Source organism: Heteronotia binoei, chromosome 15, assembly GCF_032191835.1.
Source record: "Heteronotia binoei isolate CCM8104 ecotype False Entrance Well chromosome 15, APGP_CSIRO_Hbin_v1, whole genome shotgun sequence".
In the NCBI taxonomy this organism is placed as follows: domain Eukaryota; kingdom Metazoa; phylum Chordata; class Lepidosauria; order Squamata; family Gekkonidae; genus Heteronotia; species Heteronotia binoei.
Window position 1 is genome coordinate 4,596,964 of NC_083237.1, and position 15,764 is coordinate 4,612,727.

General features: G+C 49.7%; 1 protein-coding gene across 1 annotated transcript in view; it reads left to right on the forward strand.

The window, feature by feature from the left end:
• The window catches only part of LOC132584496 (polyunsaturated fatty acid lipoxygenase ALOX15B-like), a 31,910-nt gene extending 16,146 nt beyond the window's left edge, over positions 1-15,764 (forward strand). The window contains exons 8-14 of the mRNA XM_060256387.1: positions 382-585; positions 1,005-1,091; positions 1,207-1,376; positions 2,215-2,336; positions 5,985-6,085; positions 11,789-11,959; positions 15,576-15,764. Of these exons, the coding sequence (XP_060112370.1) occupies positions 382-585; positions 1,005-1,091; positions 1,207-1,376; positions 2,215-2,336; positions 5,985-6,085; positions 11,789-11,959; positions 15,576-15,764 (1,044 nt within the window). The remainder of the gene's footprint in view (positions 1-381; positions 586-1,004; positions 1,092-1,206; positions 1,377-2,214; positions 2,337-5,984; positions 6,086-11,788; positions 11,960-15,575) is intronic.

The following is a 15,764-nucleotide window of genomic DNA, read 5'->3' on the forward strand; positions in this document are numbered from 1 at the left end:
CTAGTGCCTCTTCCCAAAGTACCCCCAAGTTTTAAAATGATTGGACGAGGGGGTCCAATTCTATGAGCCCCCAAAGTAGGTGCCCCTATCCTTCATTATTTCCTATGGAAGGAAGACATTTAAAAGGGGTGCCGTCCCTTGAAATGTGATGGCCAGAACTCCCTTGGAGTTCAATTATGCTTGTCACACCCTTGTTCCTGGCTCCGCCCCCAGTGTCTCCTGGCTCCACCCCCAAAGTCTCCTGGCTCCACCCCCAAAGTCCCCAGATATTTCTTGAATTGGGCTTGGCAACCCTAGTTCCCGGCCGTGCAGCGTCTTGGTTCATTCCGAATCTCGGCTGTTGTCTCCCATTTAAGGCTGTTTTTCACTCTTCCCCCACAGCTGAGCCAGACCCCTGGCCCAGACGCTCCCATCTTCCTGCCCAGTGACTCCGAATGGGACTGGATCCTAGCCAAGACCTGGGTGCGAAATGCCGACTTCCATGTTCACCAAGCACTCGCCCACTTGCTCCGGACACACCTGCTGGCTGAAGTCTTCACCCTGGCCACGCTCCGCCAGCTGCCCATGTGCCACCCAGTCTACAAGGTGAGGCTGAGATCGGGGAGGGATTTTTGACAGTCCTGGAATATAGCATTGGGCGGAGGACGGCGTTTAGTTGCTTTAAAGCAAGACTCTGGTCCTTCGACTGAGGCGTGTTTGATTAATGCCAGGTAAAAAGTCCGACGGAGGTTTCCAAAGTGCCTTAGATTCTTGTTCGTTGTTCTGCCCCATGGCTGGAAGAAACGAGCGTGCAAAAGGAGCCTGTACATGCAAATGAACCTAATCTGCTCAAAGCATCCTGGTTTCAGAATTCAGTCGGCAGAATTCTGCACCTCTTCCTGGAATAAGTACAGCGCTTCCGCTCAGTCCAGCACCGTTCTGCTTTAGGAGAGAGTTTGGGGCCAGGAGAAGAGCCAAGAAGCCAACTGATGTTCCATCTCTTCCTTTTCGGTCTTCTCTTTCAGCTACTCATCCCCCACACTCGCTTCACCCTCCACATCAACGCGGTGGCCCGGGAACGTCTCATTAACCAGGGTGGTGTCTTTGACAAAGTAAGCACACCTGCCTTTTACCCCCCCCACCCCATTTTTGTCCCAATCCAAAAAGCAAGAGGAGTTTCAATTCCTTGCAGGGGTGATGACGGTCCCCTTTCTATCCCCCTTTCAGGCGACCGGCACTGGTTACGATGGCTTGATGAAGCTTCTGCAGAAGGGCACCGAAGCCTTGACTTACTCCTCCCTCTGCCTGGGGGAAGAGCTGGAGTCTCGTGGGGTGGCCTCCACACCCAATTACAACTACAGGGATGATGGCCTCAGGATTTGGGAGGCTGTGGAAAGGTCAGGTGGGAGTGGGCGGGACTGCAGGTGGTGGGATGAACATACAGAGCAGAGGTCCATCAGTGGCTGTTAGCCACAGTGTATTGTTGCAACTCTCTGTCTGGGGCAAGTGATGCTCTGTATTCTTGGTGCTTGGGGGGCACAGTAGGAGGGTTTCTAGTGTCCTGGCCCCACTTATGGACCTCCTGATGGCACCTGGGTTTTTTGGCCACTGTGTGACACAGAGTGTTGGACTGGATGGGCCATTGGCCTGATCCAACATGGCTCCTCTTATGTGACACAGAGCGTTGGACTGAATGGGCCACTGGCCTGATCCAACATGGCTTCTCTTCTGTTCTTATGTGACACAGAGTGTTGGACTGGAGGGGCCATTGGCCTGATCCAACATGGCTTCTCTTATGTGACACAAAGTGTTGGATTGGATGACCATTGGCCTGATCCAACATGGCTCCTCTCATGTTCTTATGTGACACAGAATGTTGGACTGGATGGGCCTTTGGCCTGATCCAACATGGCTTCTCTTCTGTTCTTTGGAGTGCCTCACAATCCTCTCTGGTTCTCACCACCCTGAACAATTTAGTGTCATCTGCAAACTTGGCCACTTCACTGCTTACTCCCAACTTCAAATCATTTATGAACATGTTAAAGAACATGGGACCCAGTACTGAGCCCTGCGGCACCCCACTGCTTACTGTCCTCCACTATGAAGACTGCCCATTTATACTCACTCCCTGCTTCCTATTAATTAGCCAGTTTTTGATCCTCAAGAGGACCTGTCCTTTTACTCCATGACTCTCGAGCTTATTAAGGAGCCTTTGATCCTGCTGTTCTCTTGCAGATTTGTCTCAGGCATTGTTGACCTTTATTACAAAAGGGATTCCTCCGTATCAGAAGATCCTGAGCTGCAGTGTTGGATCAAGGAGATCTTTACGGAAGGCTTTCTGAATCGGAAGTCCTCAGGTACAATCTAGTCTTCTTCTCTTGGGATGGGATGAGCTAAGAGGACCTCTCATGCAACTACTCCATGCTTGTTGGGACACCTTAATATAGCTTAACGAACTCTGACCCATGGGTGGTTCTCAGTGTGGTGTTCAGGGGGAGCAGGGTGCTTGCTGCTAACACCATTCCTGGTGCTCATCAAGTGTTTTTAGAAAGTGGGCAGGGCCAGGTGGGGCTTTTGCCCATCAAGGTCTCTGATTGGCCACTGGAGGTTTGATTGACTGTGCAGGTTTTTTGTTTTATAAATGTTGTTTTGACAGCAGCTATTACCTACCACAGCACAAAGGAGGCCAAACTAAAAATAACCAGAGAGCAGGCCTTCTCTATAAAAGCACCCCAACAGTGGAAGCAGCTGCCGGAAGAGGTGCGGGCCCTACGGGATATTATCCAATTCCGTAGGGCGTGCAAAACTGCCCTCTTCCGGCTAGCCTTCCAAGATGGAACCTGAAACGAACACCATGCCATCACTAACATCAACAATTGAGTTAGCAATAAGATAAGATTATTTTAGATTGATTTTAGATTTTTATATTATGTAATTTAATGGTAATTTTAAATGGTACTGAATGTATAATTGTTTTATTGTTTAATATGGCTTTTGCCACACTCTGTAAGCCGCCCTGAGCCTACCTCGGTGGGGAGGGCGGGGTATAAATAAAATTTTATTATTATTATTATTATTATTATTAAAGGTCTTCACTAGGGTTGCGAGTTCCCAGGTGGGGCAGGAGAAAAGGCCAAAGGCATCCGCGTCAAACCAGCCTCAAATATAAAGGTTCAATATTTTATGTAACAATTCATTGATAAGAAATTACAATGTTATACAAAGTGCAACTGGAAACCACACCCAAACAAAAAATTCATCTACTCGTAGTTGACCGTCTAGTTTTTAAAACTGGAATTTCAGGAAGTGGTATGGTAAGCCGTGAGAGCAGAGTCCAGTGCTCCAAATCAGTGCAAAGGATGGAAGCAGCAAGACAAAAGACTGCAACAGGGATACATACGCATAAGGCCCTGTTTCACAAGAGTGAAGCCTCGTGTGAAAGTTTCACACGAATGAGCTTCAAAACAAATAGAAACAATTCATATGGGAGACCAACGCTCCAACCGTTCTGCAGACAGACGACGGCGTTTTGAAGCTCGTCGAAGCCTCGTGCGAAACAGGGCATTATGCGCATCCCGGTTGCGGTCTTGTGCTTCCCACCTTTACACTGGCTAAAAGAAGATTTGGAGCACTGGACCCTACTCTCACGGCTTTCCATACCACTTCCCGAAATTCCAGTTTTAAAGACTAGACGGTCAACTATGAGTAGATGAATTTTTTGTTCGGGCTTGTGGCTTCCAGTTGCGCTTTGTATAGCATTGTAATTTCTTACCAATGAATTGTTACATAAAATATTGAACCTTTATATTTGAGGCTGGTTTGATGTGGATGCCTTTGGGCTTTTCTCCTGCTCCAATTTCCATGTTACTCTTTTTGGTTGCTATAATTCCCAAGTGGGGGCAGGGAATCCCCCGGTTTGGAGGCCCTCCCCCTTCTTTAGGGTCAGGGGGGGGGGAAATATCTGTTGGGCACTCCATTATTCCCTATGGAGACCGATTCCCGCAGGGTATAATGGAGGATTGATCCACAGGTATCTGGGGCTCTGTGGGGGCTGTTTTTTGAGATAGAGGCACTAAATTTGCAGCAAAGCTCTTGGAGGACTGGCTACATCAGGGGTGTGTGGCCTAATCTGCAAAGGAGCTCCTGCTAGAATTCCACCCCTGTGTAGATCTATGGCACAGCCTCAGTTGGAATACTCTTGACAGGAACAGAGGCAATAACTGGGAAGGCCTCGGCCTCTGTGCCCTGTTGTTGGCCCTCCAAAGGAACTGTTTGAGACAGAATGCTGGGCTAGATGGACCACTGGTCTGATTGAGTGGGCCTCTTGTTATGTTCTTACGGTGACTAACAGGGCAGGCGCTAGGCTTTTTGCTGCCCCAGGAAAGGCTCTGGGCAGTGCATGGAGGGCTCCTCTTGGGCCAGGAGAAAAGCACCAGCACCACCCCCTTCCTGTTGTGCGGGAAAGCTGAGCAGGGCCAGATGACCCCATTTGCACAGAGGGCTCCTCTTGTGGAGCCCTCTGTGCAAATGCCGCCCCCCACTCGACCTCCCCATGGCCCCATCTGCACGGAGGGCTCCTCTTGAGCAAACGCCCCCCCCCCCCCCCCAGAGTGGGGCCAGAGCACTCAGCCCTTCCTTTCCCCAGCACCCAATGTCAAGCATTAGATCTCAAAGTAACCAGTCCTTGAATTTTGAAACAAAGTATGGTTTATCGATAATCCCTGTGGCTCAGCTGAGCTAAGAATTGGAACGGATACAGAGTAATAATAAAATGCATACTTAAAGATGGCACATCAAAGGTTCTATAAACAATTCTACATTCCCTAAACAACTCTCCATTCGCGTGTGAAAATTCTGACTGTAACTTCCTTATCTCTACTGCGGTCAGCTCATCCTGGGTTCCAGCCTGGCTGGCATGGGAATTAGCCCCAGGAGGTTTTATCTTCAAAGAGTGCATTCCTGCATTTGTTAGTAAAAGCGAAAGGGACAAAAGAGGGTTTCATCACTTTGATGTGCATAGCTTAATTCAGGGGTAGTAACATTTCTATAATTTGATAACTATCATCAGAAAAAGAGACAATGCTTGACATCCACAGAGGATGCTGGAGAAGGGAACGCTGCTCTTTCAGCTCTGAGGGATCGGGGGAGTTCCTCCAATCTCTCAGAGTCGAGAAAAAACAAGCGGGAGGTTTAGGGACGGTGTGAGTGGGGAGGGGGCGCTGCAGGAGTGGGCACCCTAGGCAATCGCCTGGTTCGCCCGCTCCCACACACCGGCCATGGTGACTAATAGATATAAAGGAAGAGGGATGACGGTGATCAATTCTTCTTCTGACAAACTTTCTTCTTTCGCTATTGTCTAGAAACGTCCTTTTCAAAATGCTGATGGTTTGAATTTTAACAAATGGTTATGCCATATATATAGCGGCCCCGTGGCGCAGAGTGGTAAAGCAACAGTACTGCAGTACTGTGGTCTCAACTCTCTGCTCACGACCTGAGTTCGATTCTGGCGGAAGCTGGATTTCAGGTAGCCGGCCCAAGGTTGACTCAGCCTTCCATCCTTCCGAGGTTGGTAAAATGAGCACCCAGCTTGTCGGGGGGAAAGCGTAGATGACTGGGGAAGGCAGTGGCAAACCACCCCGTCAAAAAAGTCTGCCGTGAAAACGCTGTGAAAGCAATGTCACCCCAGAGTCGGAAATGACTGGTGCTCGCACAGGGGACCTTTCCTTTCCTGTACCATATATGGTTCTGACTGATTTTTGATATTGTTAACCACCTCGATCCCTTTGGTGGGAAAAGGTATACTAAATGCATAAATAACCTTGGGGATCATGAGGACTAGCAACTGCTTGGCAAAAACAAGCGGATGGTTGGAAATCTGCTGGATATCAGATGTGGAGCGGTGATAGGGGTACGATGTGTGGTCTCATGGACTTCACACCCAACCTTTAAATTGTAGCGGAATCATTCCTGATCGATTGCGGTTGAAGGCTGCTTTCCTTTTGCAGGCATTCCGTCCTCACTAGGCAGCCTGAAAGAGCTCAAGAAGTTCCTGACTATGGTGATCTATACCTGCTCAGCCCAGCACAGTGCTGTCAACAGCGGACAGGTAGGGAAAAGGGGCTCCTTCGTTGCACCTGCAAATGCATGGCCATTCACGTGGAACTAAGCTCCGGCTCCCCATTAGGATACAAGGGACTACAGGGGACGCTGAGACTTCTCTAGATGAGATCTCTGGCATTGCCCTTCTCCAGGACTATATTCCCAGGACAAACTGGGGAAAGAGGATGCCTCTTAAAATCAGCTGTATTTGGCCCTGTTAAGTGTCTTATTTATTTACTTACTTTGGATTTATATGTCACCCACTCCGCAAGCGGACTCTTGGTGGCTAACAGTCAGAATCGTAAGAGTTGGAAGGGACCTCTAGGGTCATCTAGTCCAACCCCCTGCACAATGCAGGAAACTCACAAACAGCTCCCCCTAAATTCACAGGATCTTCATTGCTGTCAGATGGCCCTCTAGCCTCTGTTTAAAAACCCTCTAAGGAAGGAGAGCCCACCACCTCCCAAAGAATCATAGAGTTGGAAGGGATCTCCAGGGTCATTTAGTCCAACCATCTGCACAATGCAGGAAACTCACAAACACCTCCCTCTAAATTCACAGGATCTTCATTGCTGTCAGATGGCCCTCTAGCCTCTGTTTAAAAACCCTCTAAGGAAGGAGAGCCCACCACCTCCCAAAGAATCCTAGAGTTGGAAAGGACCTCCAGGGTCATCTAGTCCAACCCCCTGCACAATGCAGGAAACTCACAAACCCCTCCCCTTAAATTCACAGGAGCTTCATTGTCTGGTTTCTGGGCAACACTCCACCAGTCAACCTTCTAGGTTGGGAGACCATAGAAGATAGAAGAAGAAGAAGATATTGGATTTATATCCCGCCCTCCACTCCGAAGAGTCTCAGAGCGGCTCACAATCTCCTTTACCTTCCTCCCCCACAACAGACACTCTGTTAGGTGGGTGGGGCTGGAGAGGGCTCTCACAGCAGCTGCCCTTTCAAGGACAACCTCTGCCAGAGCAATGGCTGACCCAAGGCCATTCCAGCAGGTGCAAGTGGAGGAGTGGGGAATCAAACCCGGTTCTCCCAGATAAGAGTCCGCACACTTAACCACTACACCAAACTGGCAAACCATAAGGTTGCCACCTACTAGGAAGGGAGACCATAGGGTTGCCAATCCCCAGGTGGGGGCAGGGGATCCCTCAGTTTGGAGGCCCTCCTCCTGCTTCAGGGTCATCAGAAAGCGGGGGTAGGGAATGTCTGCTGGGCACCAATTTTTCCCTATGGAGACCAATTCCCATAGGGAATAATTGAGAATTGAACCACGGGTACCGGGGGCTCTGGGGAGGCTGTTTGTTGAGGAAGAGGCACCATATTTGCAGCATAGCATCCCGTGCCTCTCCCCAAAACACCTTCCAGGTTTCAAAAGGATTGACCCGGGGAGTCCAGTTCTATGAGTCCCCAAAGAAGGTGCCCCTATCCGTCATTATTTCCAATGGAGGGAAGACATTTTAAAAGGTGTGCGGTCCCTTCCAATGTGATGGCCAGCACTCCCTTTGGAGTTCAATGATGCTTTTCACAACCTTACTCCTGGCTCCACCCCCAGTGTCCCCTGGCTCCACCCCCAAAGGCTCCAGATATTTATTGAACTGGGCTTTGTAACCCGAGGAAACTTGGCAATGAAAGCGGACTCTGCAGAGGAAGGCAGTGGTGAACAATGCTCCCTCCACGCTGTGGAGTCTGTGAGCACAAATTCCACTTCGTGAGCTACTGGCATTCAAGCATAAATCCGTTTGCTCTGGGGCTGTCTTTCCTGAGCGAAGGCAAAAATGTGTGAGCTGGAGGCTGAAAAACGGCGAGCTAGCTCACACAAACTCAGCCCAGAGGGAACGCTGGTGGCAAAGCACCTTTGCTTTTCAGTTGTCTTGACGGTCCCTTGTTGCGGTTGCCTGTAAGTCAGTGGTGGCTTTGAGACCGCGTGCATTCCTACGTATCTAGTAATGGCACTCCATTGCCTCTAGAGGGGAGCAGAGAGCCACGGATATGTGAAGTCTGCTAGGCACACAGATGCCGTTAATTAACACTGTCGACTCCAGGTTGGGAAATTCCTGGACATTTGGGAGTTATGATGCCACAGAGTCTACCCTCCTAAGCAGCCAGGAGAGCTGTGTTCTGGAGAGCCAGTTTGGTGTAGTGGTTAAGTGTGCGGACTCTTATCTGGGAGAACCGGGTTTGATTCCCCATTCCTCCACTTGCAGCTGCAGGAATGGCCTTGGGTCAGCCAGAGCTCTCTTACCTGGGAGAACCGGGTTTGATTCCCCATTCCTCCACTTGCAGCTGCTGGAATGGCCTTGGGTCAGCCATAGCTCTCTTATCTGGGAGAACCGGGTTTGATTCCCCATTCCTCCACTTGCAGCTGCAGGAATGGCCTTGGGTCAGCCAGAGCTCTCTTATCTGGGAGAACCGGGTTTGATTCCCCATTCCTCCACTTGCAGCTGCAGGAATGGCCTTGGGTCAGCCAGAGCTCTCTTATCTGGGAGAACCGGGTTTGATTCCCCATTCCTCCACTTGCAGCTGCAGGAATGGCCTTGGGTCAGCCAGAGCTCTCTTATCTGGGAGAACCGGGTTTGATTCCCCATTCCTCCACTTGCAGCTGCAGGAATGGCCTTGGGTCAGCCAGAGCTCTCTTATCTGGGAGAACCAGGTTTGATTCCCCACTCCTCCACTTGCACCTGCTGGAATGGCCTTGGGTCAGCCAGAGCTCTCTTATCTGGGAGAACCGGGTTTGATTCCCCACTCCTCCACTTGCAGCTGCTGAAATGGCCTTGGGTCAGCCAGAGCTCTCTTATCTGGGAGAACCGGGTTTGATTCCCCATTCCTCCACTTGCAGCTGCAGGAATGGCCTTGGGTCAGCCAGAGCTCTCTTATCTGGGAGAACCAGGTTTGATTCCCCACTCCTCCACTTGCACCTGCTGGAATGGCCTTGGGTCAGCCAGAGCTCTCTTATCTGGGAGAACCAGGTTTGATTCCCCACACCTCCACTTGCAGCTGCTGGAATGGCCTTGGGTCAGCCAGAGCTCTCTTATCTGGGAGAACCAGGTTTGATTCCCCACTCCTCCACTTGCACCTGCTGGAATGGCCTTGGGTCAGCCAGAGCTCTCTTATCTGGGAGAACCGGGGTTGATTCCCCACTCCTCCACTTGCACCTGCTGGAATGGCCTTGGGTCAGCCAGAGCTCTCTTATCTGGGAGAACCGGGTTTGATTCCCCACTCCTCCACTTGCAGCTGCTGGAATGGCCTTGGGTCAGCCAGAGCTCTCTTATCTGGGAGAACCGGGGTTGATTCCCCACTCCTCCACTTGCACCTGCTGGAATGGCCTTGGGTCAGCCAGAGCTCTCTTATCTGGGAGAACTGGGTTTGATTCCCCACTCCTCCACTTGCAGCTGCTGGAATGGTCTTGGGTCAGCCATCGCTCTCGCAGGAGTTGTCCTTGAAAGGGCAGCTGCTGTAAGAGCTCTCTTAGCCCCACCCACCTCGCAGGGTGTCTGTTGTGGGAAGCGGGGAGAAGATATAGGAGACTGTAAGCTGCTCTGAGTCTCTGATTCAGAGAGAAAGGCAGGGAGTAATCCAATAGCATCAGCAGCAGCTATAATTCTGCAAGATCCCCAGGCCACACCTGGAAAGTAGAAAAGCCTAGAGTTCCACGGGACAAAGCGACTTATATAACAACGCCAGGTTCAATCCCTGGCATCTCCAAAAAAGGGTCCAGGCAAATAGGTGTGAAAAACCTCAGCTTGAGACCCTGGAGAGCCGCTGCCAGTCTGAGAAGACAATACTGACTTTGATGGACCAAGGGTCTGATTCAGTAGAAGGCAGCTTCATATATTCAACACAGAAAACTGTGGAAAATAACGAATAAATCATGAAAAGTACTTCAAAAATATAGTTAATTAGTTTTTAAATGCTACAACATCACGTATTATTGTATATTATCAAAAATTCATGAACACACGGTATAAAGTGGAGAGAATAAATTTTCAAAAGTGCTTGCAGTTAATCATGTCCCTTGCCGACTTAAGACGCTTGAAGACTATTCACCCGACTCCGCGGGACAAAGAAAGTGCCAGCGTCAACCGTGTTGCAAATGCAGGGAGTTTTTGTTTTTCAGAATTTTTATTTTTATTTTAAGACGTTACTTTAGACTTTCATCCTTTAAAGAAGTTTGATATATAGTGAACATAAGAACATAAGAGAAGCCATGTTGGATCAGGCCAATGGCCCATCCAGTCCAACACTCTGTGTCACACAGTGGCCAAAATTTTTTATATATATATATACACACACACACACACACACACTGTGGCTAATAGTGGATAGTCATCAGCCTCTAACAGTAAAGCCTGTAATACTGTTTCAAGCGTCTTCATCCGAGAGACGCATTCCACTTATCAGCACCCAGCATACCGCATTCCTGTGACAACGGCACTTTATTTGTCCCGCAGAGTCGGGTGAATAGTCTTCAAGCGTCTTCTCTGCACTTTATACCTTGTATTCACAAATTTTCGATAATATACAATAATATGTGATGTTGTAGTGTTTATAAAAATTAATTCATTCGATTTTTGAAGTAATTTTCATGATTTCTTCGTTGTTTTCCGCAGTTTTTTTTTGTGTTGTTGTACAAGTCACTCCTGGAGAGTGGCAGCCCTCCAGGAAGAGGGCCAGATGAAAACTTTGCACAGCTTGGATAAGACTTCATCAGGTGGTGGAGTTTTGCTGTCTGCCCCTTGGAATTCTGGGTGGCTGTGGGAACATGAAGGGTGAACGGGCAGGCTGCGTTTTCTTCCAGGTGGTTGAAAACCCCTCGCTTGGGGCTTAATACTTAGCTGGAGGGCCCAAGTGGAGGATGGAAATGAGAACACTTTGTGTGGGCAGGGGAGTTAGGGTTCCTAGCCTTCTGCCTTGGAGCTGACCAGGGGATGTTTTGTAGAAAAATAGGTGGTGGAGCTCATTAGCATAACTCATTAGCATATGCCACCCCCTCCAGCCAAAAGAAACCTGATGCAAGAAAAGAGAGCCTCGGGTGAGCGAGGACTGTCTGGGCTGGCTAGAGATCCAGCCAGCCCAAGCAGGCCTCGCTCACCTGGGGCTCTCCTGGGCCGCTCCCCCCCAGTCAAAAGGCCAGCGAGCCATCCGCCACCCAAAATCACATCAGAAGTGGAGAAAGGGTGGGCTGGGCTTCTCCAGGGGTTAATGAGGGCCGCTGGGGGCGTGGCAAAGCCCCTGGTGGCTGGCTGGCTGCCCGCTCTCCTAATCCAAGGATTGTTATGCAGCTGCACCTACTATTCAACAGACAAGGCGGGTAGGTGGGGAGGAAGGGGGGAGCCCCTCAGAAAGGTTCAGGAGCTGCACTCCTGTGAGCTCCTGTGGAATCTGAGGCCTGCATCAGTTGCTCCTGTTGAATCAGAAGCCAGACATCAGTGCAACAGGAATTCAGGCAGAGAGGGGTGACGGCTGTGTCTCCCCCTCTTCCTTCAGCCCTTCTGCATCTTCTCACACCTACCGCGGCACACGAGTCTGTCATTGGGCGGGTGTGAGAGGAGGATGCGTGACTGGGATGGACAGACCCGTGCAGGACTTTGGTGCGAAGCCCAGCAGGTGTCTCCCGCCCTTGCTGCTACACAGGTGTTAAGAACAAAGGTGGGTTGGGCTCTGTAGAACCCGCAGGTACTGAATGTCTGGGATTTTTTGGCCACAGTACGATTTGGGCGCCTGGATGCCCAACTTCCCCTCCTCCATGAGGAAGCCCCCTCCGAAGACCAAAGGCACAGCGAACGAGGAGGACTACAAAGAGACCATCCCCGCCATCAACACCACCTGCATCATCCTTAGCACCCTCTGGCTGCTTAGTGCCGATCCTGGAGACATGGTGAGTGTGTGGGTGACACCCCAGAAGCTCTTGAGAAGGGGCCGTTTTGTCGAAAAAATAGCTGGCAGAGCTTATTAGCATAACTCATTAGCATATACCACCACCACCCAGCCAAAAGGAACCTGATGCAAAAAAAGGAGAGCCCCAGGGGAGCGAGGCTTGCTTGGTATGGCTAGAGATCCAGCCAGCCCAAGCAGGCCTTGCTCTCCAGGGGTTCGCCTGGGCCACCCTCCCCCCCTTCCCCAGTCAAAAGGACAGCAAGCCACCTGCCGCCCAGAATCACATAAGAAGTGGAGAAAGGGTGGGGTGGGCTTCTCCAGGGGTTAATGAGGGCTGCTGGGGGCATGGCAAAGCCCTGCCCATTCTCCTAATCCAAGGATTGTTATACAGCTGTACCTGCTATTCAATGGACAAGGTAGGTATATGGGGAAGTGGAGGAGGAGAAAGGTTCTGGAGTTGTGCTCCTGTGAGCTCCTGCTGAATCTGAAGCCTGCTGCTGAGCAAGAGAACAGTTGCATTGAACCTGGAAAACAGCAATGCCCACGCATGTAGCTCTAAGTTTGGAAATCCCTGGAGTTTGGGTTTGGAAACTGGAAAGGGCGAGTTTGGGAGGGGAAGGGCCCCAGTAGGGTATTAGGCCTTCCAAAACAAACATATGTGCCAGGAAAACTGATCTCTGTTGCCCAGAGGTCAGTCAAAATCCTGCAAGACTGACATCTACCATCTGGAGTTTGGCCACCTTAAACCATGCGATGCTTGCACCTTATCCATTTAGGTGGCCTGGGTGTGGGCTTGGATCGTAGTGGTTTGGGTCGACTGGAGGAGCTCCTGCAAGGCGTTGGCAGAGTGAATCTTGCCTCTCCACTCCTTTCAGATGAATGCTTTCCCCTTATATCTCCTTAATGGAAGGGCTAGAATCTTACTTTTTCAAAAAGTGAAATCTAGGCAGGCCTCTTTTTTTTTTTGTAGCAGGAACTCCTTTGCCTATTAGGCCACGCCCCCCTGATGTAGCCAGTTTGGTGTAGTGGTTAAGTGTGCAGACTCTTATCTGGGAGAACCGGGTTTGATTCCCCACTCCTCCACTTGCAGCTGCTGGAATGGCCTTGGGTCAGCCATAGTTCTCGCAGGAGTTGTCCTTGAAAGGACAGCTGCTGTGAGAGCCCTCTCAGCCCCACCCACCTCACAAGGTGTCTGTTGTGGGGGGAGAAGATATAGGAGATTGTAAGCCGCTCTGAGTCTCTGACTCAGAGAGAAGGGCGGGGTATAAATCTACAGTCTTCTTCTTCTTCCTCCAAGAGCTTATAGGGCTCTTTGTACAGGGCTTACTGTAAGCTCCAGGAGGATTAGCTACATCAAGGGGGTGTGGCCTAATAGGCAAAGGAGTTCCTGCTACAAAAGAAGCCCTGCATTTGCATATTAGGCCACACCCCCTGATGTAGCCTATCCTCCTGGAGCTTTCAGGGCTCTTTGTACAGGGCCTACTGTAAGCTCCAGGAGGACTGGCTACATCAGGCGGTCCTGATGTAGGCAAAAGAGTTCCTGCTACAATTGAGGCTTTACAGCAATCCTAAAAAAAATGAAGCTGATTTGAGAAAAACTGAGGGAGCCCTGGGAAGCATATGATTGTATTCGGGCCATTTGGTGGAACTCATTAGCATAACTCATTAGCAGTTCAGTGCAGACCTTTATTGGCATAAGAGCAATAACGATTCATAATCAAAAGTAGGTACAAAGGCCTGAAATTTAGTAAGAACAATACATAAACAATCAATTAAAATAGCAGCCAATAATACTAATCAAAAGGAGACACCCAGCAATTAAAATACAGTAGTATGCCTAGATTTTAATTTTATAGGTATCTACTAAGAAGTTCGCAACACATGTAGTAATATGGGGATTGACAACTTCTAAAAGGCAGGATAGAATTTTCCTTTTAGTAAATACATTGTGTTGGGAGATGTTCAGCTAAAATTGTCTACATTGTGAGGCCTGGAGAGGACATTCTAAAATAATATGGGATCTAGAATCAAGGACTCTAATTCACATGGGCATAATCTGTTTTGGAGAGCTATCTTGTCTAAACCTACCATCGAGAACTGTTGATGAGAAGGCATTTAAACATGCCAAAGTAAAAGTCCGATGATGGAATGGGGAGTCTAAAGTAAAAAAATAATAATAATGGGGTATCTTCCAATGTCTTTGGGGTATACCTAGGTTGGGTGCAGAGCAAGCAGGGGGATGTGAGGGGAACACTTTCTGGTATTCGTGATCCGTAAGCCTTAGTTGGATTGTTCTTAAGATATATAATTCGTCACATAAGAAAAGAGAGTCCACCTCAATACCAAGTTTTTGTAGTTTGTGGGTAAATGTAGAGAGCCAAGTCATGCTAAGCCTGTGTTTCATCAGGTAGTGTAATAAACTTTCTGAATCCGTTCTGAAATGAAGTTTTAACCAGAACTAAAAAGCCATAATCCAGGCTCTGGTTTCTAGAAGGTGTAAACCTAGCTCTGCACAAATGGATGAGCGGGGCACACATTTGGGAGCGCCGAAAATCTGAAGGCAGAATGACGATTGCACATTCTCCGCGCAGGGACTAAAGGCTCCAATCCACATTAGCATATGCCGCCCCACCCCCAGCCAAAAGCAACCTGATGCAAGAAAGGAGAGCCCCAGGCAAGCGAGGCCTGCTTGGGCTGGCTAGAGATCCAGCCGGCCCAAGCAGGCCTCGCTCACTTGGGGCTCTCCTTGGCTGTGGGGGCAGGGCAAAGCCCCTGGTGGCTGGCTGGCTGCCCGCTCTCCTAATCCAAGGATTGTTATGCATAGGGTTGCCAATCCCCAGGTGGGGGCAGGGGATCCCCCGGTTTGGAGACCCTCCCCCCTCTTCAGGGTCGTCAGAAAGCAGGGGGAGGGGAGGGAAATGTCTGCTGGAAACTCTATTATTCCCTATGGAGATTTATTCCCATAGAAAATCATGGAGAATTGATCTGCAGGTATCTGGAGCTCTGGGGGGGGGGCTGTTTTTTGGGGTAGAGGCATCAAATTTTCAGTATAGCATCTAGTGCCTCTCCCCAAAATATCCCCCAAGTTTCAAAAAGTTTGGACCAGGGGGTCCAATTCTATGAGCCCCAAAAGAAGGTGCCCCTGTTCATTATTTCCTATGGAAGGAAGGAATTGAAAAGGTGTGTGGTTCCTTTCAATGAGGTGGCCAGAACTCCCTTTGGAGTTCAATTATGCTTGTCACAGCCTTGATCTTGGCTCTGCCCCTAATGTCTCCTGGCTCCACCCCCAAAGTCCCCAGATATTTCTTGAATTGGCAACCCTAGTTATGCAGCTGCACCTCCTATTCAATGGACAAGGTAGGTAGGTGGGGAGGAAGAGGAGGAACTCTCAGGGAGGTTTAGGAGCTGCGCTCCTGTGAGCTACAGCCGAATCTGAGGCCTGATTGTACCATAATGCTGTGGGGACACTGAGGAACCGCCCCCCCCTGCATCACAGCAGCATTGAACTTGCAACTGATAACCCACAACCCGGCCTTTGATTCTCCCTCCCCAGATCCTTTCATGCCATTATCCATTACCTAATGTGGCGTCTCTCTTCCCGTTCCCTGCCTTAACAGATCCCCCTGGGGAATTACCCTGAAGAGCATTTCACGGAGGAAGAGCCGAAGAGGTTAATGAAGGCCTTCCAGACACATCTGGAGAAGATCTCCGAGGAAATTAAGAAGCGGAACCAGCAGCTGGAGCCAGGCTTCATCGGCTATTGGCACCTCTACCCTCCGGAAATCGAGAACAGCGTCTCCATATAG